Source organism: Athene noctua, chromosome 19 (genome assembly GCF_965140245.1).
Source record: "Athene noctua chromosome 19, bAthNoc1.hap1.1, whole genome shotgun sequence".
NCBI classification, from domain to species: Eukaryota; Metazoa; Chordata; class Aves; order Strigiformes; family Strigidae; genus Athene; species Athene noctua.
This window is the reverse complement of record NC_134055.1, coordinates 12,713,079-12,736,669: the sequence shown is the minus strand read 5'-3', so window position 1 is coordinate 12,736,669 and position 23,591 is coordinate 12,713,079. Positions and strand designations below refer to the sequence as shown.

Below are 23,591 nucleotides of genomic sequence, written 5' to 3'. Positions count from 1 at the left end.
ACTTGTGGCTCCCACTTCACCTTCTCTGCCCATATAAAAACCTTATTTTAGAAAGCACTATGAGGTCCCAAGCAAAGGGAGCTTTCTGTACACATCTATTTAATTTCTCCCTTGCTGACTGTGGCGAATAACCAACCTTTCATGCTCACACACCAGCCAGGGCAGGTGCTGCTGCTCATTCTCCTCCATGCACCAACAGGGACATCCCACCATCCAAAATCCCCGCATCCCTCCCTGCATTTGTGGTGATGCAGGAAAGCCAGGCTCCACTGAAGGTTTTTCCAGGGGATTTACACCTCATCGCTGGCCCCTGCCCTGCCTGCACTGCCTCCTGCCTGGCCCTGCTGCCTAGGTTTGCTTTAGCTCTTGCAGATCTTGCCAGGGCAACACTGGGGATGGGCAGGGACTGCTCCTACAGGGCGGCACAGCCTGTCATGACCCCCACAAGCCCTCCCCACTCTAGAACCCCATGGCCTCTTCCACCTCTGCCCATCTAGGATACCTGGGAGGGGATATGCAGCCCAAAGCTGGGCGTCTCTTACTGCTTCTTGTAGCCCCCCAGCTCCCAGTCCAGTCCAGGTGCCTCCAAGGAGCCCTGATCCACCAGGAAACCATCCATCCTCAAGGCACTGGTCCTTGGGCCACTTTTTATCCAGGCTAAGGATGAACCCTGGCAGCCTGGGACGTTTCATGGAGGCAGCAGGATGGCCACGACAGAGGAGAGGACCCTCTGGGGTGACAGCACCAGGACAGCTCTGCAAGCCCCTGTCCGGTCCTGTAACATTGCCAGCACTTTCACCTCAGCACTGCATCACCCTCCCCTGCTGTGGCTGTGGGGATGGGGGTGGGATGATGCTCACCTTGGTGTGAAACTCCATCTTGGTTCTCAGCAGTTTGAGGTAGATGCTGCAGAGCTGTCCATAGCCCTCGCTCAGGTGGCCCTGGGGACACCAAAAAGCTGTTGAGATCTGGAGCAGGCTGTGAAAAAGCCTTCTTCCCTTGCAGGATGAGTGTCCCCTCCCTTATCTCTCCCCAAAACACAGCTGAAACCCCCCTTGCCAACACATGGGCTGCAGGCTGTCTTGCAGCAGCTGAAAGGATTTGGTCAAGGCCTTCTCGTTATCTTCTCTGCAGATTTTGGTGCTATGTTTGATCACCAGAGCTGAGTTTTACCAGGTTTTGCCATAAAATAGGAAGAAAGCATTTGATTTTGGTGGAATGGGGTACTGAATACAGTTGGCAAACCCAGCCTGGGGAGGTCACAGCAGCCACGGATCAGCCGCAGCTGAGTGTCTGCTCAGCCCTTGGAGCCTGGCTCCTCCTGGGTGCAACCACCGTCCAAGCCAACACCACCCCCAGCCTGGCTGGGGTGCTGGGCACTGCCGAGGGACCCCTGGGCTGTCTCCACTGCGGTGGCTGGCAGGATCAGCCACTTACCCACATCCTGCTCATGTCGCTCAGCTCATTCTTGTATCTCACAGAGTCCTTCAGGACCTGGGGGAATGAGGATGAAAATAAGCAGGCAGCATGGGCAGCAGGCAGAGCCCCGGGGCCAGATGTGCCACGCTTGGAGCCAGCAACTGGGGTAAGGAATGGGAGGTCTTGATGCGTTCCCAACCCTGGTGTCACTACTGCCAGCTCCAGGGTGCCTCAGTTTCCCTATCTGCACATGGGGCAGGAGGATCCTTGCTGATGGCTCCCGCACCAGTGGTGACACCCTGTGCTGAGCCGTTTCCTCTGGCACCAGCGCTGGGGTTGGCCCCGGGGTTTGTAGCGCAGGGGTTGGTTTGTGGGCAGAGCAGCTCCAGGAAGTCTCTGGCAAAACGAGCAGGTCCCTGTACCGGCCCCCACCCAGGACTGACCCCCAGGAGGGCACTGACCCACCAGCACCTCCCACCGCCCCATGCAGCCCTGTGAGGGGAGGGATTTGGCCCCGGGGTAGCTGCCGAGCCCAGCCCGCAGCACTCACGTTTGAGTGGCCGTCCCGGAGGAGTTTGTGGAAGACGTGGCAGAACTTCCAGCAGAGCACGGCATTGCCTGACAGCGGCAGCCGGTTCACCACTGACCAGAAGGTCTGTGCCCCCTTCTCGTGATGTGTGCCCAGGATGCATGGTGGTGGCTGGTCAAGGAAATGCTCCTCTCCCCTCGGGCAGTGATGAAGAGCAGCCACCCCAAAGCCTGCTGGTACCCGCAGAGCCGGGGGGAGCCGGGCCACCACGGGGAACCGATGAGCTGCCAAGCCCAGACACACGCTGTCCCCTCTCCTCCAGCCCACCACCGCTCTGGGCACACTGTGGCATGCTCGAGGCTGGGGCCTGGCCTCTGCCAAACCCTCCTGGCTGCCCTGCTGGGATGCTGGGGATCTACTTTTAGGGGATTAAGCATCCTCGCCTCAGGCAGACAACCTGCTGCGGGCATCTGCCCCTCCTGGAACAGCAGCGCTGGGAGCACCAAGGCTGGGCACCCACTGACCAGCACAGGCTGAAGCAGGAGCAGGGACCCTGTGCCATGCCAGAAAAAAAACCCAACAATCATCAAGACACACCCCCCCAGGGTCCCATCCAGCCACTCTCAGCACCCCGGCAGCCAGCTTGTGGAGCTGGCCCAGCTGCGCCAGCACCTCTCCCCACGTGTCCCCTCACCGCTGCCCCTTTTCCGGGCAGCCCCGGCCCCGCTCCCACGCTCACTTGTCCCACGGCCAACTTTGGGAAGGATATTTCTGGCATGTTTCTCCTTGACAGCCACTTCCTGTGCATTAATAGCCTTATTGATGCTGACAGTCTGCAAAAGAGAAGCGGTGGAGGGGGGGGTGAGATGGGAAGGGTTCAGACTTCCCCCTGGTCCCCCCTCACCCACTGAGACCCCCCGGCTTTGCCGGCACCTGTCAGTGGCTGGCTCCCATCCAGGTCCCTGGCCCCTGCTCGTGCCAGCTGGATGCTGCCCGTTGCCGGATGCCTTTCTGGGATGTGGTTGGCATCCGCCAGGTTCAGCTGCTGCCAGGACTCATTTACCCAGCATAATAACGATGCAATTAAAGCAGCAACCACAAAGGACACTCTCCTGCCCTCGGGGTGGTGGGACGGGCAGAGGGAAGGCAATTACCTCCCCTGTCCTTGGATCACAGGCAGCAGCCTCCAGCTCCTACTTCACTTGTGGAGGGGGCTGGGCAGAGAGGGTGTTTTGGGGGCACGGGGAATCCAGCAGCGGGATGGCGAGACCACTGCGTGCTGCAGAGCAGGACCAGGGCTGCCCACGCTGTCTGGCAGCAAAGGACAGGGACCTAGCTGGGGGGTTAGAAGGGCAGGAGACAACCTGCTGCCCCCAGTCCAAGCAGCTGCCCTGGCTGGTACCTGCTGCCACCTCCCCATCCCACCACCGACAGGCGCATCCAGATGCAGCACATCCATCCCCACTGCCCGCAGCTCCGCGGCCGCTCCGACCCTGCCAGGACCCTGCACAACCCCCCTGCGGGGCAGGCAACGCTGCAGGCAGCCTCTCCCCAGCACAACCCTGCCCACAAGCTGCCCTTCTGCTCTCTGCCAGGAAGGGCAAGACTTGCAGTGCAGATGTCAGAAGCCCATGCTGAGGAGCCTGGGCACAGCCAGCGCCCCATTTAGCCTCCAGAGAGGCAGCAGCAGCCTGGAAATGTTTGCTGGGCAGGACTTTTAACCCTATCCCATTTCTGCCCCTCGGAAAGCTCTGTCAGCAGCGGGCAGACGCTGTGGCTGATCCTAAGTGGGAGCACAGCAATGCCAGCACAGGGCCACCCTCTCCCCAAGCTCCTGCGTTGCTGGCAGCGGCACTGAGCACTTGCCCAGCACCTGCTCCGTGAGGATCCTGCTGCTGAGGGAAGAAACCGTCTAGCTCAGGACTGCCACAAGTAGCTAATTACTGATATAAACCAATTAAAGCAGTGGGATTAATCCCAGCGCCTTCCTCACTGCCACCCTTCTTGCACCCCCTCTTGCTCACCCTCTCCGAGGTGGCTCGCTACGGCTTCATCAGGACCAACCCCAGTGACTGTGCTGAACAGGGCTGGGGGAGCCCATGGGCACCAGCCACAGGCACCCCACGTACAACCGAGCACGGCCCCAACCCCGCAGCATTGAGCCCAACTCACATCCCCAGAAAGTCCCTCAATCACCAAAACATCCACCAGCCAGAGCAGGGACAAAGTGCTGAAGGGCTGAGACAGCTGATCCCACCCACCACTGCCAACTGCACCCCCATCCCAGGGCTGAGCACCCCTTATCTGAAACACAGGGCCTGGCTCCTGATGTCACAGTATGAACCAGTCCTGCTGTGGGGATGCTGCTGCTCGCTCCAGCTGCACTGTCAGCTCTGGAGCAGAGCCGGTCCATGCAGCCCCGTGGTGTTTGCCGTCCCATCCTTATGGTGCTGGTTCTGCCGGGGACCACGGCGGGTCTCCAGCCGTGCTGAGCTGCTCACCGCCCTCACCACCAGGTCCCTGCTTACTGGTGACCATGGAGGTCATCAGTCAGATGGCAGGAGGCTCATTTCAGGGTGGCAGGGGACCTGGATCGCCAGCTGCAAGGTATGAGCATCCCCGTCCAGTGGCAGGCTGTACATGGACCAGAACCTGCATCTTAGCTTGGTTTTAAGAAGAGCTGAAAGAAACTCTGGTGGTGCAGAAACCTGACCCCATCAGACATCCCTTCCCGAGGGACTGGATGGAGGCAAGCAGGTTCCCAACGCCGGAGGACTAAGCATGGCTGCAGCCCCTTTCAGCATTAGAAAAATCCCCACAAAATCCTCAGGAAGGCGCCTCTCTGCCAGTAGTGGCAGCCTGGAGCGTGATGCCCACATCCCAAGAGCCCTCAGTGACACACGCCATGGATCCAGCTCCAGGTGCAGCTTGTCCTCATCCAAAATCCCAGTCCACAGCCAGGAAGGCACAGGCAGGCAGGATAACTGCTACGGGCCACCTGGCACAGTGAGGAGTGCCAGGATCAGTGTCTAAACGCACGTCCCACCTCGAAACAGGACTCCTGGACCACAGGTGCAGAGCTGGAGGTAGCAAGTAGAAGCTCTGCAGGCAGGATGCAGGCACTGCTCTCCCAAAGCCGGTGGCTTCATCCCAGCACGTGTCCACTCCCACTGCCCTTGAAACACCAGAGGGGGGTGGTGTCCAGAGGGAAGCAGTGCCAGGGGTCAGCACATCCCCAGGAAAGCTGGAAATGGAGCTCCCCATTTAACGGCTCTTTCCTGACAACGTTTCCTGGTAAAGCATGGACACTTTTTTCCAACTGAAGAGGCCTTCAGTGATGCCCCAGAGTGGGGAGACACAGTGTGAGGGTGACAGCGGGCTGGCAGCCCCTGCGTCCGGGCAGTGGCCTCCAGGACCTTCCATTCCCGAGACCCCTGCTCTGTTTGAAGCACATGCAATGTCCCACCTCCCCACTGCATCCTCCAGGAGGGCAGGGCAGAGCAGGGCTCCCACCCCGGGAGCCACTCCAAGCAGGCACCGGGCCTTGGAGTTGCTCAAACCATTGCTCCATCAGCCAGCGGCTCCGGCAGCGCCCACACGAGCGAACAGGAGGAGCACAGGGCAGCAGCGAGGGACCAAGGCTGCAAACGTCACCTCCAAGGGACGAGCAGGGTCAGGGAAGGCGACAGTGGCATACGGTCCTGTCCACGAGTCTTGGCTGCAAAACTGGGTCAAGGAGGAGCAAAAGTTAGGACTGCCTTGGAAAAAAGCTCAGACTTCTTTGCCGTGGAGGGGGTCTTCAACCCAGACACACAGGCACTGCTTCCCCACACCATCCCGCACCTAGAGCTGATGGTACTGTAATTTTAATTATGGGTTTCTACACCACAAGGGCTGTTTCTAACCTGCCAGGCCACAAGCGTGTCCTCGGCAGTGCTGCTCGCTCAGCTCTGGTTTCTTGCCAATGGAGAGATGTCAGCCCCACGTCCCCACACCCACATGGGCGCCCAAAGGGCTCCTCTCCCACTGCTACCCCCCTAGCGCTGGGAGCAGGGCAGGGGACCGCAGCAGGCACGGGGCAGCTGGGCCCTTCCACCAGCCCCACACCCTGCCTTGCTGCCGGGAAAGGAAACCCCAGTGTTTCCTCTTGTGCAACGCCGCTGAGGCAGCGAGGCTGGGGGGAAGCGAGAGGAGAGGCCGGTGGGGCCCCATTTGTACCACGAGAGCTGCAAAGGGTAATACCGCCATGGCAGCCTCCCTCTGGCAGGGCTGCGGGGCTGGGGTGGGGGTCAGACCTCAGCAGAGCAGCACCCGGGGCAGGGCTGGGCCATGGGTGCTCTGCTGAGGCTGGGCGAGCAGCACCGGGAATGTCGTGAGCGAGGTGGGACAAGGAAACCCCACTGCCACAAGCACGGAAAGGCTCGGGCCCTGTAGGGAAGGAACAGAGTCAGATAACGCAGAGCAGGAACTATCCAACCCGGTATCTCTGCCCAGGAACAGCGGGACCCGCCTGAGGTCTCTCTGCAGCACCCAGGGGGGCCCCAGGAACCCGCGCAAGGTCTTTTCCTGCGGTTTGATATGGCACCGCAGCCCTGCCCAGGGGAATTTAGCACCGTTCCTCCAGGACTTCAGGAATCCTGCTGGCAAGGAGTGCTGCCAGTCCTTGGGGTGAGCTGGACCACATCCCGCGGGACCCCTGTGACTCCTGTCTCTCACCGGAGCTGAGCCCCTGACAGCTCTGCACCAGGGTGAGCCCCACTCCCGACTGCGTCAACTAAAACACGAGGCATGCGACTGCAGGCTCCAGCCAGGGACAGAGGAGCCCAAAAATTTGCAGAGGGACCTGGGACACAGTGACAGAGGCTTCCTGAGTACCGAGGAACATTTCTCTCTTTCAAATGCACATATGCACACCCTCACCCCCTGCCAGATCTCCCCAAACTACACTCTCAGTCTTCTCTGAATTGCAAATCTCCTGCTCTGTGAAGAGCCAAACTCTGCTCAGGACCTGCATGGCGCCTTCCCACTTCTCCTTTCATTTCCAAAAGGAAATGAGTGTTGATTAAAGAATCCAGAGCTATTGCAAATTATTTGGAGAAATTGAGTAAGTCTCAGTGCAAATCCTCTTAGTAATGCTCTCTCATTTCTCCTTAATTCCTTTCTATAAATGGAGAGCCGGGACGGAGCATACCTCTGGAAAACTGCTCGAAACGAAGCCCTGCAGACACAGGGGCTCCAGGGGAAGCAGACCTTACTACAGCAAGCCTGGAAAAAAAAAATCCATGAGCTTAATTAAAATGCAAATCCCAGTCTAGCAAAGCTTCACTCCAGCCCTGGAGGTGTGCAGGACACAGGGGTGAGGGCAAGCTTTTCAGAGGGCACACGTCTGTCTTGAAACATCTACTCACCAACAGTAGCTAAAAGGAAATCAGAGCCTCGCAGGGCTCAGGAAAGGTTTTTCTCTGGCAAAATCCCAAAGCAAAGCCAACTGGGTAACATCAGAGGTGCTCAGCACCCCACTGGGGACCAGCAAGAGCTCCCAGGGAGAGCCGGTGTGGCCGTGAGCCCCCTCTGTGGGGCTGCCTGGTGCCTGTGGCCTTGGACAGCAGCAGCAGGGAACAAGCCAGGCTTTGTGCCCGCCGGCAGCCAGAGGAGAAGGAAGGCAGAAAGACAGTGCTGGCCGGGCGTGCAGGGCCAGGTGCTGGTGCCTCGTATGTGCACATACGTATTTCTACATAAGAGGATGCTCAGCACAAACCAGTCTTCCTGCTCGGTCCTAAATGCTTCCTTTGAGTATGGAGTGAGAGGAGACATTAGAAATACCCTCCCATCATTTAATCCAGGCTATTTGGATGCATCTGCTACTGAATCCATGAGTTTAGAAAGTGCTTTTCTCCAGGCCAGCTACATGCCAGAATTGCTCCAGGGATGAAGCGTCCTGACCAGGGCTGTGTGAGCATCCCCCTGAAGGTGCTGCTGTCCTGCTCTCACCCGATGAGAGATAATCCCCAAAATGACACAAGTCTCAGATTCCACCTTGCTTGGGCCATAAACCAAGACATTTTCCACAAAGCAATGTTGGCCTCCAGCGTGAGACCCTGAAACCTCGTTGCCTCCCCCCCGAAACCCCCCCCTCCGCTGGGGTTTGCTCCCAGCAGTGGTGGCTCAGCTGTCCCTCTCTAGAAGATGCTGACACCACCAGCTCTGATGCCAGCAGGAGGACCAAGGTGTACCAGAGACAGCCCTGAATCCCAAGGGACATCACCACGGGGGCCTCAGGGTGCGGTTTGGGGACACCTTGCCCCACACCCTGCCCTGCTGCCCCCCCACCGCCCCGCAGCACACAGACACCCCAAACCAGAGTCATCAGGGAGACAGCCACGGGCTCTGCGAGCCACGCTGGAAGCCGACAGCATCGTCACAACACTCTTCTTGGTAAACCTGCCCTGGCATCGCCACCCCCGTGTCTGCTCCCCTGAGTTTGGGAGGATGATGACTTCAGATCAATGTCCAGCTTGGTCTACCCACAGCCAGCACTCTGTGGCACATGGCGAAGCCCAATGTGAGCCTTATGGAGGAGCTATTCCAGCACGGGCAGCACTTCCAGGGGAGAAACCACCTGGGCCAGGCCACGGAGGGGTGAGGTGATGTTCAGAGGTCTCCACACCACAAGAAGAGCTGCTGTCCGACTCCCACCAAAGCCTTTGCCTCGTGAGCTGTAGCACCGTTATCACGTTAGAAAAATTAAAATAAGCTGAAGGATACATGTTCTGGGTGTATCTGAACAGACCACCCCACTAGCTCCCAGCTCCTCTCAAGGGCAGCAGGGTGGCATCAAAGCAGAGGTCGGGATTCCCAGGGTGATGCACCCATGAGCTGCATGTGCAAGGACTTAACCCATCACTCCTCCTGGCCTTTCCAGAGCCTCCAGCAAAAATAATGAGTTCAACACCATCACCAGAGGTGGGGCAGGACAAGACAGCACAATTTGATCACTTCTCCACCTTCAAGGCAAGCAAAGGGAAAGAACAAAGACAACCACCCAGCCGACTTGTGGTGGGTCCCAAGGACTCAAGTGAGACACCTGATGCCAGGAGGGGAGAGCTGGGCTGGTCACCAGAGCATGGAAGGGTTTGGCTCCACCAACACTTGCTATGTTGAACACATCACTGTCCACCATCAGGGGACCAGCACCCAAAGAGCTGGGCCGCTGGATTTCTCCAGTGCCATAAATACTTTATGCAGATAATTACCTGGAGATGTGTTTTTTAAACCCAGTTTAAGGAATGCAGACTTTTTCCATACACAGATAAACCTCTGATAAAAAAAAAAAAAAGGACAGTGAAAAAACTGACTTTGGGAAGAAGAGCTGGCAAAAAGGGAGGCTACAGAAGCCAAATCTCACCAATGACCATGGGGGAAGTTGACACTGTAAAACTTGGATCCCTTTGAAGCCTCCAGCTGAAATAACAGTCAAAAGAGAAGTCAACCGAGGCTGCAGAAGAGCTTGGGGCGTACTTTGGTCACCTCCAGCACCACAAAGGGCCAGCACAGGCCCTGGCGCCCGTTGCTGGGCACTTCTGACTCACCGCAAGCAGAGACCCCTCAGCACAACCAGACCCCATCCCGGGGGGGTGGATCTGAGGAGATGTGGAAAACCAGAAGGCTCCCCAGGAGCCCTGCACCCCTCCACAGCTGCTCCCCGCAAAAATCACTCGTTACTCTTCTCACTTAATTACTGATATGGGCACTCTATCCCTTATGCCCCGTGCTGCCCAGCTGGCTCGGCCATGGCTAAAGCCTTTCCCACAAGCTGCTCCCTTAGCCAGGCTTTTAATTTTAAGTGGGGATTTTATGGGAAGATAATCTCTTCCAGCAGCGGTGATCTCTATCGGGGGAGGGAGGATGGCTGTGTATTCCAGGGTTGAGGGCTCAGGAAGGTCCTCCACCACCCTCAAATATTCCTGAAACATTCCCAGTGGTCCCAACCGGAGTCTTCTGCTTCCCAGCAAATGCAAATATTTGGCCATATTTTGGAACAGGAGGAAATAAAAGAGTGAGGCCGGAGGATGCGAGAAGCAGACGCCGGGAGCCGTCTCCAAATGCGCATGTTGGTGACCGGTTGCCATCCCAGGAGCCACCTTCCTTGGGAAGTTCCCCCCGGCAGCAGCACCCGGGGCTGTATCGCCCGAGCGCGATGCTCCCGGATTCAGCGGAGCTGGGATGCTCTGGGGCTGCGCAGCCCGGCGGTGCCAAGGTATCCTTGGTGCCAATCCTTCCTCCAACGCCTCCCGCCGAGCAGCAGCTCCCGCCGGCAGGACGGGGCGTCCCTCGCCCGTTGCCCCTCCGGGAGCTCTGGATCCTGCAACGGAGCCAAGAACGGAGCCCGGCCCACGCGGGCTCCCCGCTGCCCCCGAGGGACCTTCCCCGTCCCCAGCCCGGCGCTGCCGGAGCACCGTGAAAAGCGAAATCCCTCTTCCCAGGTGAGCAGCAGAGCGGGTGGTCGCGCCCCCCTACAGCAACAGACCCTGAAATCCCAGTTTTTCCCCCAAACTTGTTTCCATCCCTGATGCCTGAGTGAGGGGCTGTGACAGCAGCACCACGTATGGACACGGGGACGTGGGGACACGGGTGGCACCACCTGAGCCCAGCCGAGCCCAAGACCGGGGGAAAGGACGTTAAACGGGCGGGTGGGAGCAAACCCCGACCCGGGCTGCGGCAGCGCGGCGGGGAGCAGCTTCACCCGCGAGCAGGAGCCCCCCCGATAACCGAAGGAGGGGGCGCCCGGCTCCCGCTGCCCACCCAGACCCCATCCCCTGCTGCCCCCGGATTTTACACCAGGAGACGCCGAGAGCTGGGGGCTCACAAACTTCCCGGCAAGGAGTCCCGCTGGATGGAAACGCTCATTCCAGGCGGGAACCTTGGACCCGTGCCCTGCCGAGGGGCTGGGGGGGCATCCCTGGGGGTCCCCCGGGGGGGTGTCCCGGGGGTGTGGGAGGGGTCCCTTTGGGGGGGTTCCCCGGGGCCGCGCACTTACCACCTTGCCCAGCTCCATGGCGGAGGGGCGGCGGCGGCGGGTCCGCACCCGCGGGCTCAGGGCAGCGCGGCGGCGCCCATGGCGGCGGCCCCTCGGGGCGGCGGCGCTGGAAGGTTCTGCCGGGCGGCGGCGGCGGCGGCACGGCGGCGGCGGAGGGCGGGGGGGGCGGGCGCGCTCCCGCGCACGGGCGCGCTCCCGCGAGGGGCGGCACAGCCGAGCTGGGGGGAGGGGGGAGGGAAGAGGGGGGGGAGGGAGCCGCGGCGCGCCGCAGGAATAACAAAGGAGCCCGCGGGTGCGCGGGGGGGCCGCTCCTCACCGCAGCCCCCCCGGGAGCGCCCGCCCGCAGCCCGCGGGGTGGCTTCGGGGCAGCGGCGAAGCGGGGGTGGCCGGAGGCAGGGCGGGCGGGGGGTTCCGCGCCCCCCCGGCGCAGCCTGCCTGACCCCTGACCCCTGCCCGACCCCCTGCCCCCCTCCCCGACCCCCTGCCTGACCCCTTGCTCCGCTGCCCGATCCCCTGCCCGACCCCCTGCCCCCCTGCCGGGTCCCTGCTCCATCCCCTGCCCCATCCCCTGGCCCACCTGCACCTCCCTGCACCCTCCCCAGTCACCCCAGCTCTGTCCCCGGGGGAAGCTGCACCCCAGGCTCTGCCCGGGGACCGGCACTGGGTTTCGCTCGCACAGGGGCCCACTCGGCTGCCACAGTATCGGTTGCAACAACAAAAGCAATTAAACTGGGGTGGTAAACGAGTCCCCCGGGCTCAGTCCACCACCCTCAGGCAGGCACGGCACGGCACACTGCCTGCCCGTGCTGCTGCGCCCCGGGCAGGGGCTGCTGACCCACTGCAGGACAGGCAAACACCCAGGCAGGAGTATTTTGTTTTTTTCCCAGCTCCTATCAGTGCTCTGGAGGGGATGCACAAAAGAAACCCAAACGAATCTTCTGGTTTAATGTGTTCCCTTAAAAGCAACTCCAACGCAGGGAGGAGGAAAGGTGCTGCAGCTGCCCCTCAGCTGGAAGCAGAGAAGCTCCACAGCCCGATGAAAAAACCACTCCTGGAGTTCTGGCCCTGGCTGAAGATATTAATCCCCCAGGATTACTATAGTCTAGTCGCGGCTCAGCCACTTACTCCGGGATGGTGACTTGGCCGCTCTTAGTAAGATAATGGGATCCCACCATCCCTGCAGCGACGGAGAACTGCCACCCCTGGGCCCTGCCAGCACCCAGCTCTGCACCCACCCTCCCCACCCAGTTAATCCCAGCCCTGGGGAGGGACAGCTTTTAGGGCCAAGACCCAGGTTGTGTTTGCCTCAGGTGGGTGTTAAAGTCTCCGCTGCAGTTCCCAGGACAGATGGGCAGACGCGCCGCTCCGCAGGTACGCGGCTCCTCACCGTTCTGTTGCACCAGATGGTTTCAAGCAGCAGCCAGATTTCTCCAGGAGCAGAGTCTGGTCCCTGCTCTGAGCCTGGGGGTGGGCACAAGGCAGTGCCCAGGGGGTGGGGTACCTGCTCCTATCACAGGTACCTGCCCCTGTCATGGTCACCTGCCCCTATCGAGGCACGACGGGGCTCGACAGTCCCTATCATGACAGGCATGACAGCATCTGCGTGCATGGCAGGAGTGGCCTCTGCTGCACTGGAGGCAAAGCACCAACGCCAGCATCCCCAGCCCCAACAGCAGAGGGGACAGACCCAGAATCGAGCACCACAGCTGAAAGGGACACCGGGGTTTGTGCCCTCCCCACGGCGAAGCCCCTTGGTGAGTGATTCCCAGCTGTGCTCTTGGCATGGAAAGTGGGCGCTTGGGTCCTTGTGGTGCAGCCCAGCCCCCAGCCTGGTGTTCCCCCTGGCTTAAGGGGATCCCGGAATTAATTAATTCACCCGTAGCTGGGTTTAGCATTGCTCTGAATGCTGCCACCGCTGCTGCCCACTGTCCCAAGATGTCCTGCAGATGCGGTGCTTGCTTCCCAGAGCGCTGTCCTTCAGAGGCACCAAGAAGTCAGAGTTTCCAGAGGCCACAGCCCTGCAATTAGCACTTGGCCATCAGGTTTTAATGCCTCATTTGCACGAAGAGATTTTAAGGCAGGTATGCAAAGAGCACACCCTGCAAGGCACAGCTAAAACCAGAGCATCCTCCGGAGCAAAACCCAATCCCCCCGCCACACGCATCAGATGGGTGTGACGTTTCCTACAATGCCACCTGCATAGGAAATAGGTAGTTTGTAAAATAACATGCAGGATCCATCCTTTAGCCATATTTACTGGCAACACCCTGTAATACCATCGAAACCTGTGTGCAGCCACACCGAGCTGCCCACCTCCTGCATACAGGCTTTGTGTTCCCAACATCCCTCCTTAATCCCACAAATTAAGTCAGGTCACCATCATTAACCTTTTTTTTCAAAATCAAGCTTTCATGCAAGCTCACTCCTGAACCAAACATCTCAGCTGGTGCTAAAGCCAGCTCAGAGAGATGGATGTTATCGTTATCAATGGTTTCCTACAGATGCTGCAGAGCTGGGACATGCAAGTGTCCGGCTGCTGCGGCACGGCCATGGTCACTGTGTAGTTCCTCATGGCTGAGCTGCTCCGGCTGGTAAAACCCACATTTCAGAGGCCACCAGGAAGGACTTGAGGAAAAGGGAACAAGCTCCAAGTCTACCTGGCTTCACAGCAAGGGAGGGGGGTGTCTTCAGCTAGAGGGTAAAAATAAGAGTCAAGACGAAAATCTGAAAATTAATTTAAAGGCAATTTCCCGAGAGTTCCCAGAGCAAAAGGAAACCTGCATACCCCTGTGGCTGGCAGCGCTGCGCTCCCCAAGCTGAAAGCACCGAGTGGGGAGTGGGGGTGGCAGTGCACACACCATACCAGGGCTCAGGAGGGGCCAGTGTGACCCCTGGGGACAAATGCCACCACTACAGGGATGCACAGGGGTGAGAGGAATTTCCTTCTCGCTTTACCCAGCCCAGGGAAATTCCCTGCTGTGGTTCACTACATCGCTGTGGAGAAACGCTGGTGCTGGCACACAAGAGCTGCTCCTGCCCTGCACGGTGCTCCTGGGTTATTCCCAGGGGCTCCGGTAAAGATGCCGAGGTGCTGACCTGCTGTTCTGCAGGAGCACCTGCTATAGATACATATATATATATATTATACTTAACTCACTTGCACAAATCCACTGATGGCTGTGCAATAAGTAACTTGCTCTAAATCTCTGTGCTGCTGCGGCAGGAGCCCGGGAGGATACACAGAGCATCCCAGTCGGGTGTGCAAACCCACCCACTTCATCCCAGGCTCCTGCATCCCATTCCAGCTATTCGGGATGAGCTTGCGGAAGACCAGCCCTAGCAAGCCTCTGCAGAGCAGATGCTCTCCATCTGGGAAGGAGGCAATTACCTTGTGAATAAAGGCAGTGGGGGGGATGCTCGGGATGTGCTGAAGTGGTGGCTGAAAAACCACAGGGCATCAAAGGTGCTGCCTCTGTCAACCCCTCTGGCTCGGGGGGTAGGAAGGGACCTTTCCTGGCAGGGAATAGGGAGGCAAAGCAAGGGCTGCTTCCCTGGAGAACCAGGGGGGAGGCAGCCCTGAGTGCCTTCATCATCCTCCCAGCAGATCTGGAGAGGCGAGAGCACCCTCCTCTCCACACTGGCTGTATTTAACCTCCTCCAGTGCTGCACTCTGAGACCTTTTACACCACCCTGGAAATACCCTCCATCCTCCTGCAGCTCCATTAAGCTCCTGTGAGCTGCCAGGACAGTACACGTGGTCCAGACCACGATGGATGAAGGAAGAGATGTTCAGCATCTTCCCCAAGCACGCTGGAGGCTCAGCAAGCAGCTTTTAAACTCTTATTTCAGCACCTGACTCCCCTTAAAATGAGGGGAATTAGGGCTAAAACATCTCAGCAAACATGGCCTTTTGTCATTAGAGCCAGCTTGACGAGGTTCGTCGGGTAATGTTCTAGAAGGCATTTTCTTTTATTGGTTTTACATCCTCTACTTCTGTTTGAGCAAATCTCAGCCTGAGCTGATGCTCGGGGCAGGACAGAGCAGAAAGTCCGGGCCACTCTGCTCCAAGAAGCATCTACATCTCTCTTACAGGTCTCCTTGCTTGTTCATTTTACCAGGTTTAAAAATACTCTGAAGCCTTTTAAACCCTCTTCCCCTGCAGCCGCCTCCCCCCTGGATGACTAATAATATCTGTTGCTCCCTCTTGATCTCTCTGTATTTCCCGAGTCTTCCCCGAGGGAAGGAACCAAATGGGAGCTGCGCTCTCAAACCACCCCCCTCTCTTAAAGTCATTTTCCTTGGGGAACGTAATTTTTTTCCAGCTGCTCCAGTGCACTTGAAACCCACCTCCCCAGAGCAGCTCTTTTAGCTCACAATAAAATAGTCCTGCCCCATGGCTCAACCATGCAAGATGCTGCTGGAGCATCTTTCCGATATGGGATCTCCAGGATCCTGGGGTTTTCAGAGCTCTAGGTGTAAAGCAGAATGTCAAGTTCATTGGGAAAACCAATGAGCACTTATAAAACTATTTCTTTTCTATTTTGCAGGTTTTAGCTCTTTTCAGTATCTCTCCAGACACCCAAGCACTCACTCGGGGAATATGCCTTTGAGGTACATGCCTCATTAAACTGGGTTTAGTTTCTGGTCCATGAAGCTGGGAGAGCACTGCTGGCTGTGCAAGACAAGACGGGAGTGAATGCTGGGTACCAGGGTGTATTTATAATAGTGTGATTTAGAGGAAAAACCCACCTCACCGTTTGCAGAAATGGGTGTTTTTTTTCCACTGAGCTGGGAGGTTACAGCATCGTAACACAGAACACCTTCCCTGACCGATCCACTGCGCCGCTCAACGTCCTTCTGAAACAGAGCTGAGACCTGCCCTGGGCACCAGCATCACACCACCGGTTAGTTGGGATACAGGGATGGAGCAGCTGCATTAGCAGAAGCTGAAGGTGTGATGAGTTTCTTGGCCTCAGACATCACAATACGTCCAAACCTCTCCAGGCTGATCCCACACCACCATGATTTTCAGAAGAGCTCCAGCAATGAACAACCTTCAGAAAACCCTTACACTAACACTACTGATGTAAAAAAAATATTCGCCAAATTGTCTGGGTGAGACACCTGCTTTTCAGTACCAAATCTCCACTTGCACAGGAGGCAGATTTAAAGGGTGTTTGGGTGCTCTGGTACTTCTGGAAATCCTCCCAACTAACTAATGCCCAAATCTTTGCAAATCTTGATTTAGGAAAAATATCCGCTCTGGACCAGTGCTTAAAAAGCTCAAGGCCATTTTCAAATCCTTGTAATGCCGCAGTTTCCTGGGCATGTGAAAGCGAGAGGAAAAAGCAGATCAGTCTGAAGCAGGCATGGGTCCAGGGCTGGCGGCCGCGCTGAAGTGGAGCAGGCAGCGCAGGCAGGAGCCGGCAGCCGGGGGCTGCCAGCGAGGGGGTTATTTCAGTGAGTGCCGAGCTCCCCCCGCTCCTCACCACGGGCGGGAGCAGCACGGGGAGGCGGGGAGGAGCGCTACCCTTCCACATCACCCCACGCAGCTCAGGGCAGGGCTCCCGGGGTGCAGAACCCGCGGGCCCGGGGCCGTGGGCGAAGCTGGCACCGCTGCCAGCCCCAGGCCCGGGCCCGGGCAGGGAGCCCGGCTCCATTATTCCTCCTGCCTTTACAGGAAGGCGCTTTGTTGTGTTGTCAATACACAGATTTTCCTAAAAAAAAAAAAATAAAAATCTGGGGTTCATGCTGCCATTATTGATCATTTGTTATTTTTAGCTCCTTGTTCAATCTATAGCCGTTGGTGTTACAGCAACTGCACGGGCCTCGTGTAACATCGCTCAGACAGCGCCGGCGGACGGGCCGGTCCAAGGTTAGCAGGAACTCAGCGAGCAGCTCTGCAAAGCTAATGGGATTAAAAATGCAAGAGGAAAAGTGAGACACGGGATAAGCAATATCCTCCCTGCTCCCTGCTTCACCCCCCTGCTGAGGTTGCAAGGAGCCAGGGAGATCCTCCCATCCAAACCTGGAGCAGGAGAAACTCCCATTCCCCACCTGGTGTGGAGGGCTGGGGGGGCACAGGCAGGGTGACACTGAGCTGGGCAGTGCAGTCGTACACTGGAGGGAAGGGATGGCATCCAGAGGGACCTGGACAGGCTGGAGGAGGGGAACATGTGAACCTCGTGGAGTTCAACCAGGCCAAGTGCAAGGTCCTGCAGAGGGGTTGGGGCAACCCCCAAACCACCAGTACCAGCACGGGGAGGGGGGAGGGAGGGATGGATGGATGGATGGATGGATGGATGGATGGAAGGATGGAGGGATAGAGGGAGGGAGGGAGGGAGAGAGAGCAGGCCTGCAGAGAAGGACTGGGGGATGCTGGTGGGTGACAAATGGGACATGAGACAAGTGTCTCCTGGGCTGCGTCCCCAGCAGCGTGGCCAGCAGGCTGAGGGAGGGGATGCTCCCCTCTGCCCCGCTCTCCTCAGACCCCTGGAGCACTGCGGGGGTCCCCAGCACAGAGTAGGCAGGAACCTGGTAGAGCGGGTCCAGAGGCAGCCACCGAAATGGTCTGAGGGCTGGAAGAGCTCTGCTATGGAGAAAGGCTGAGAGGGTTGGGGTTGTGCTGCCTGGAGAAGGGATGGCTCTGGGGAGACCTGACTGTGGCCACTCAGTACTTAAAGGGGGCTTAGAGGAAAGAGAGAGAGAGACTTTTGACCAGGGCCTGCAGTGACAGGACAAGGGGCAATGGTTCTAAACTGACCGAGGGTGGGGTTAGGCTGGACACAGGGAAGAAATGTTGTACCCTGAGGGTGGGGAGGCCCTGGCACAGGCTGCCCAGAGAAGCTGTGGCTGCCCCCTCCCTGGAAGGGTTCAAGGCCCGGTTGGACAGGGCTTTGGGCAACCTGGGCTAGTGGAAGGTGTCCCTGCCCATGGCAGGGGGGTGGGACTGGATCATCTTTGAAGGTCCCTCCCAATCCAAACCATTCTGTGAGTCCATGGATCCTATGATGAATGGGGAAGGCACCACCTGAAGTCCTCGAGCCAAAAGGACAGCCTTCCACAGCAACAATAGCAACTGTGTGTGAGTAAATCATGGCAGTGGGGTGTAAAACCTGCACGCTTAACCTCATCTAGTATGTACATGACCACTTGCTCAGCACTCACAGGTGTCTTCTGTGTCCCTGTGGCCCCATCGGTACATGCAGGTTATCTGGAAACCCTTCCTGACTCCAGCTGGGGCTCAGTCTTCCTTTACGCATGCACAACGCACTGCTGTAGTTAGTCGCTTCCTTCTTATAAGCCTAACACCAACACCATCGAGATAACCAAAATGCCCAGAAGAAGGAAACAGGGTTAGCAAAGGTCACAACCACACTGCTGAACCATCAGTGCTGTGCTCACCACTCCCATGTTTGCCACCTCGCTGCTCCCTGGGCTGCCAGCGCCCAGAGCTCCTCTGTCACCCACCTCCTTTCAAGCCCCAGAGATCTGCAGGGATAAATGCCCCCAGCATCTGTCCCCATCAATGGGGCCACTTACCCCCTTCAATGGACCCTCACTTTGTCTGCATTTCTTCACTTTGCAGCCCCCCCATATCTGGATCAGTGCTGACAATGATTCAGAAGATGGTTGGTAAATCACAGCTCCCACCAAGCCCCCAAGTTCTGCCCTGGAGGGTTCATGTATGGGGAGCTGGAGGCTGCAGGTGGAGCACAGCTGGTGCTCGTGGGGCCGGAGAGGAAGCCATGACAAAAATACCTTCAGCATCTGCCCTCAGGTGCCTTCCTCCCTCTCCTAAAGCACATGGAGCCTCCTCCCTTCAGTAGTCTCCAAATCTCTGCCTTAAGTGATCTTCGAATTGCCCCTTCAGAGGAATCATTTTTATTATCTACTTCTGTTGGTCCCTTGAATTGAGACCCGCAGACCTGGTGGCAATGCCACATGTTGCTTCAGCTCAATGCCCAGCCAAGACTCACACACCCACCAGCCAGGACCTTCTCACACCTCCCCCTGAGCTTTATTTCCACACAGACTCAAAAGACGAGGGAGAAGGAGGCTGAGAGGATGCTCCCAGCAGGTTTGCAAATGCCTACACACACCCCAGCACCTAACAACAAGCCCTAAATGTTAGTAGCTTTGTCACGTCTGCATAACAAATGAGGAACAAACTCATCTGAAATGAAACCACCTGATGCAATAGGTTGGGAAATGCCACAGCAAATGCCTTCCCCACAGCCAGACCCCTGCCAGACCCTGCCTGCAGTCTGCAAAGCAGTGCCGGCGGGATGCAGAGGGCTGCAGACACTGACCCTGACTCTAGCTAACAGGCAGCGGCAGAAGTATTTATAGGAAATAGGCAACATATTTACAGCCCCGGGAAAGTTTTGTGCTCTGAGTATATTCATATTTAAGTGCCGCGTGGTTGCAGGGAGAGGTCGGAACAAAGCAGGCAGGGCCGGCTCGCAGCAACGCCACCTCCTCCTCCTCATGCTCCCAGAGGTTTTTCCGCTTTCTTTGGCATTGCAGGTCACTTCCCAGCTCTCTCAACCCCCAGCCCAGTCCCCCAGACCCCTGTCCACCTCCCCATCCCCGGCAGAGCTGCTTCCCGCTGTGCCGTGGGCTCCACAGGACTGTGGGTTTGCAGCCCGTGGTCTTGCAAAGGGGCAGTGGGCTCAGCTCCCTCTCACCAGACCCAGTGGGATCAAGGCCCCCATTTCAGTTGCAGTGGGAAAATGGTGGAGCAAATGAACCGATGCTGAAATGACAGATAAAAATTACATTTTATTCTCTGCTCAGCATCCCCTCACACGTGGTGGGAAACCAGTGTCAGGATGATACCCCATGGCTGAATCTGCTCCCCTCTCTCCCAGCAAGGAAATAGCTCACTCCTGGCATCCAAACCTCCGCCACTGGGAAGGTTTGACCCTTATAATTAATAAATACTGGTTTAATAAATACATAGAACTTAAGCCTACACATACTTAATACATATGACCTATCCCAAGGGTGACAGATGGCCATTGGTGCTGGAGCAGGATGGAGGTCTGCATGCACTCCCCTGGGATGTCCTCGGAGTTCAGAAACGAGCATCCAGCTTTGTTAAGCCACGACTATGGTCCCCAAGCCCCAGTCCCCAGTATCCCTCCCTGGCCCCCAGGCCGCTCCGCGCTGCTGGCACACTGAACATGCCACTGCCAGCTGAGCTGGAGATCAGCGCCCGGTGATGGGGTGTCCGCTCCCTGTGAAGGGGAGCAGGATGAGACAGAGGAGGAACAAGGGACATTCTCTGATGGATGTATAAGTGGAAAAATAAGCCAGTCCCATTCTGGAATGTGAGAGCAAGCTTTCCTTGTGCTCTTTTAAGTCTACCAGCTTTTAAGTGTTCAACACCTCCCACCGCAGGTGATGCTCCCCGCAAGGAGCTCCGTGACTTTGCCGGGCTGTGAGCATCTGGCACGCCGCCTGCTCGCTGGGTGTGGAAAGCGCCTGGGGAGCACACGGAGCCGGAGCAGGAATCTCCGCTGGGACACAGGGTGGAGCCCGAGGTGGAAAAAATCCCAGCGTATAAAGGAAACTGTGTTTCATGTGTTATTGCTGCCTGTCTGACGTTTATCAACGGGGGAATTGCAGGCATGATTCCGTGCAAAAGGCTGCGAAATCCCTTCCCAAGATCTCAATATTAGTTTTCACTCATTTTCCTTGTTCAAAAACAAACACTGCTGGCTGGAGCACATGCCAGCACGCCCTTCAGCTTACCCAGCCCAAGAAGAAAGGGTTGCACTGTCCTGCTCCCACCAGCCCCAGCACCGTGGCTGGAGAAGAACTGAGAATGTAAAACCCAGCTCTGGGTGTGGAAAACACGCCTGTGCCTCCTGGCAGGACAGGGAAAATGGATGAGAGATGCTTGGACCGGGCACAGACCGCAAGAGGCAGCTCCATCAGGAGCCTCTCTGGCAGCAGGAGGAGATGTCCCCACACTGGGAGCCACTGGTGCCCCGTGGCTCACCCACGTGGGATCCCACAGGGACACAGGCTTGGGGGGGTTAGGGGGGCTGCACCCACCACCCTGCTCCCTGCCTTCCCTGGCCCCGCAAGCAGGATGATGCATCCTCTGCAGCAGGGGAGATTCAGTGCTTGTCCCCATGGCTACAGTGGGCAGGAAAGCCCTGCACTGAGCCCTGCCTGCACGCTGCCGCCCTGCCTGCACACCGCAGCTGCAGGCAGCAGCCCAGACCCAGCCCAGTCCACGACAGGGAGGCAGGGCTCTGCACCCCTGCCAGAGTTAAATACAGCAAAGGGAAAGGCAGCCCCAGTACCTCCATGTTGCCTCAAGAAATCAGAGGGTGTAATCTGAGAGGGAAATCTCTGCTCTTGAAAGCAAATCACAGCATCCAGAGCATGCATGATGCTACCGCTGCCAACTGCCTCTGCCTGCCCAACGCTGGGTGTGCACCGCTGGCAGAGGGGCACGCAGGACACCAAAATGATGAGGTATCTGCTCCGAGAGATGAAATGTGTGCTCCTGGCTACATATTGACGGCTGAGCTGGAACCGAAGGGCAAACAGGCACCTCTTCCCAAATCATCAGTCACCTCCCATCTGCGATACAGCACTTGCGTCAGCAAACGAGCCATGTGCAGCAACTCAATCCCCATCTCCCAGAAACAGCAACAAGGGGTCCCGCTGGTGCAGTGGAGCCCTGAAGTTTTCCAAGTACTTAAAATCAAACATCCTACTAAACACACCCAATTACATTAATTTTCAGCAATTCATCAGCTGTCAGACACTGCCAGGCCAGGCCAGCACAGGGGACCATGGTCCTCACCACCCCCAGGGCATCCTCCTGCAAAGGGTATGCTCTGCTGTAGGGGGACAGGGCTGGACAGCGTGACGCACGGACAACAGCTCCTGTGTGACCGGTGTGACATAGGGACAAGGGCTCCTGTGAAAGCTGGCGAGTGACAGCCAGCCTCTCAGACACAAAAGCCACAGGGATGATCAGACTTGTCTGGGCAAAGGTGTATGGATGGCTGAGCCCGAGGACCACAGGAGCCACATTCAGTGCTTTTGTGGAGAAAAACCTCCATTTTCCAACAGCATTTGGAGAATCAGGACTTTTTTTAAACATTTTTGCCTAAATAAAGAAAATTGTGCTAGAAATCTACTGACTGATACTATCAGAAACAGCCCAGAGATCTCTGAACACAGCCCAGCTGCCACAGCCAGTCCCCTGTGCCATACCCAAGCACTCACCGGTGAGGCACAGAGAAACAGAAATCCACATGGTGAGAACTGGAGAGAATTTTCACGATGCTGCTACCTGGGAGAAGAGCATATTGAAAGTAAAAACCAGGACCAGTCAAAAAGGCAGGTGAGAAGCAGATGCTCCTGTATGGGAGCACCCAGGCTGCCAGGACTGCCCAGACATTGCTGCTGCGGTGCTGCAGTGCTTACGTGGGGCAGTCACATGGAAGGAGGTGAGCACTGGTCCTCCCTTTAGGGCCAGAAAAGATGAAAATACCTAGGATGAGAAGAATAAGCTCTTGCCATTGCCTTGCATGCTGCTCACAGGTCACTGGTTATTTCACCAAGCAGTAAACACGCTGCTTCTCTTCGCAGGCTGGAAAGGTCCCTTGGAGGTGCTGGGATCAGAGATCCCAAATTTGCTTAGCATCAGAAGAAAGGAGCTGGCAGACTTCATCCCCTCTGATAGGAATCAGCAGTTCTCAGCATTTTCACAACGTGCAAAATCCCTTTTTCCTGATGATGGGAAGAGAAGCTGGATAACTAGAGAGAAATTGCTCCCGGAGCCAGTGAATGTGGCAGAAAGGGAGGAAAAAGGGTTAAAATGATAAACAATATAATGGAGACAGCCTGGCTAATTGCCATTTCCATGAGATGGCTGATTGGAAGAAAGAATTGGTTCAGATTTGACCTCAGATGGATTTTTGTCAGGCAACTCCCATTCCCAGCAGAGATCGGTGTCCCATCAGCCTGTCCTGGCCGAGGCAGCGCTGCTGGGCGATGCCTGACCACACATGGGACTGCCGAGGCCAGCAGGCAACTGGCACCCAAAACGGTTCCTGTGTGATAAAAACTCTCAGAGGGGGGGATTGCAGCCCAAAAATGGTATCCGAGTATTAAGGGATTAATGGAGAAGTCTAGAGGTGATACAGTTAATTATACCCCTCTCTCATGGGAGAGAGGAGCAGACCTGCTGGGATGCCCAGGCGAGCCTGTGCCAGCCCTCGGGCAGTGGCAGGGCAGCTCTGCCTGCACGCCCCTGCCCTGCCTTGGCACCGCAGCCAAAATCCCAGCTAATTTTAAGAGGCTGGTAACCACAGGTTTTTTTAAACAAACTGTCCTCTCCTTTTTACTCCAATGTATTCTCAGCCGTGCAGCAGACAAAGCTTCGCTTCTCTCCCAGTGGGCCGAAATCACTGAACATTTTGTCTGAGTTCTTTGCTCACCACCCAGGAGCTTTAGCAAATACCTGATTGCTTACCCACCCCCCAGACATTATTAGTTCCTGTGTCTTTGTCCAGCACTCCCAGCACACAGGGACCTCTTCTGCCAAACCAGCCATGCCAAGGCGTGGAGGCT

At 57.2% G+C, this 23,591-nt stretch overlaps 1 protein-coding gene across 5 annotated transcripts in view; it reads right to left on the bottom strand.

Moving 5' to 3' along the window:
- HIP1 (huntingtin interacting protein 1) overlaps positions 1-23,591 on the bottom strand; it is a 52,357-nt gene that overhangs the window by 17,966 nt on the left and 10,800 nt on the right. For 2 of the 5 annotated variants that reach the window (XM_074923182.1, XM_074923184.1), the window contains exons 2-5: positions 2,718-2,781; positions 1,970-2,112; positions 1,438-1,494; positions 861-941 (exon numbers count right to left, since the gene is read on the bottom strand). In XM_074923182.1, the coding sequence (XP_074779283.1) occupies positions 861-941; positions 1,438-1,494; positions 1,970-2,112; positions 2,718-2,781 (345 nt within the window). Of the gene's footprint in view, positions 1-860; positions 943-1,437; positions 1,495-1,969; positions 2,113-2,717; positions 2,782-7,139; positions 7,182-10,985; positions 11,118-23,591 lie in introns of those variants that run through there. The other 3 variants (XM_074923183.1, XM_074923187.1, XM_074923185.1) reach the window with 3 other exon arrangements.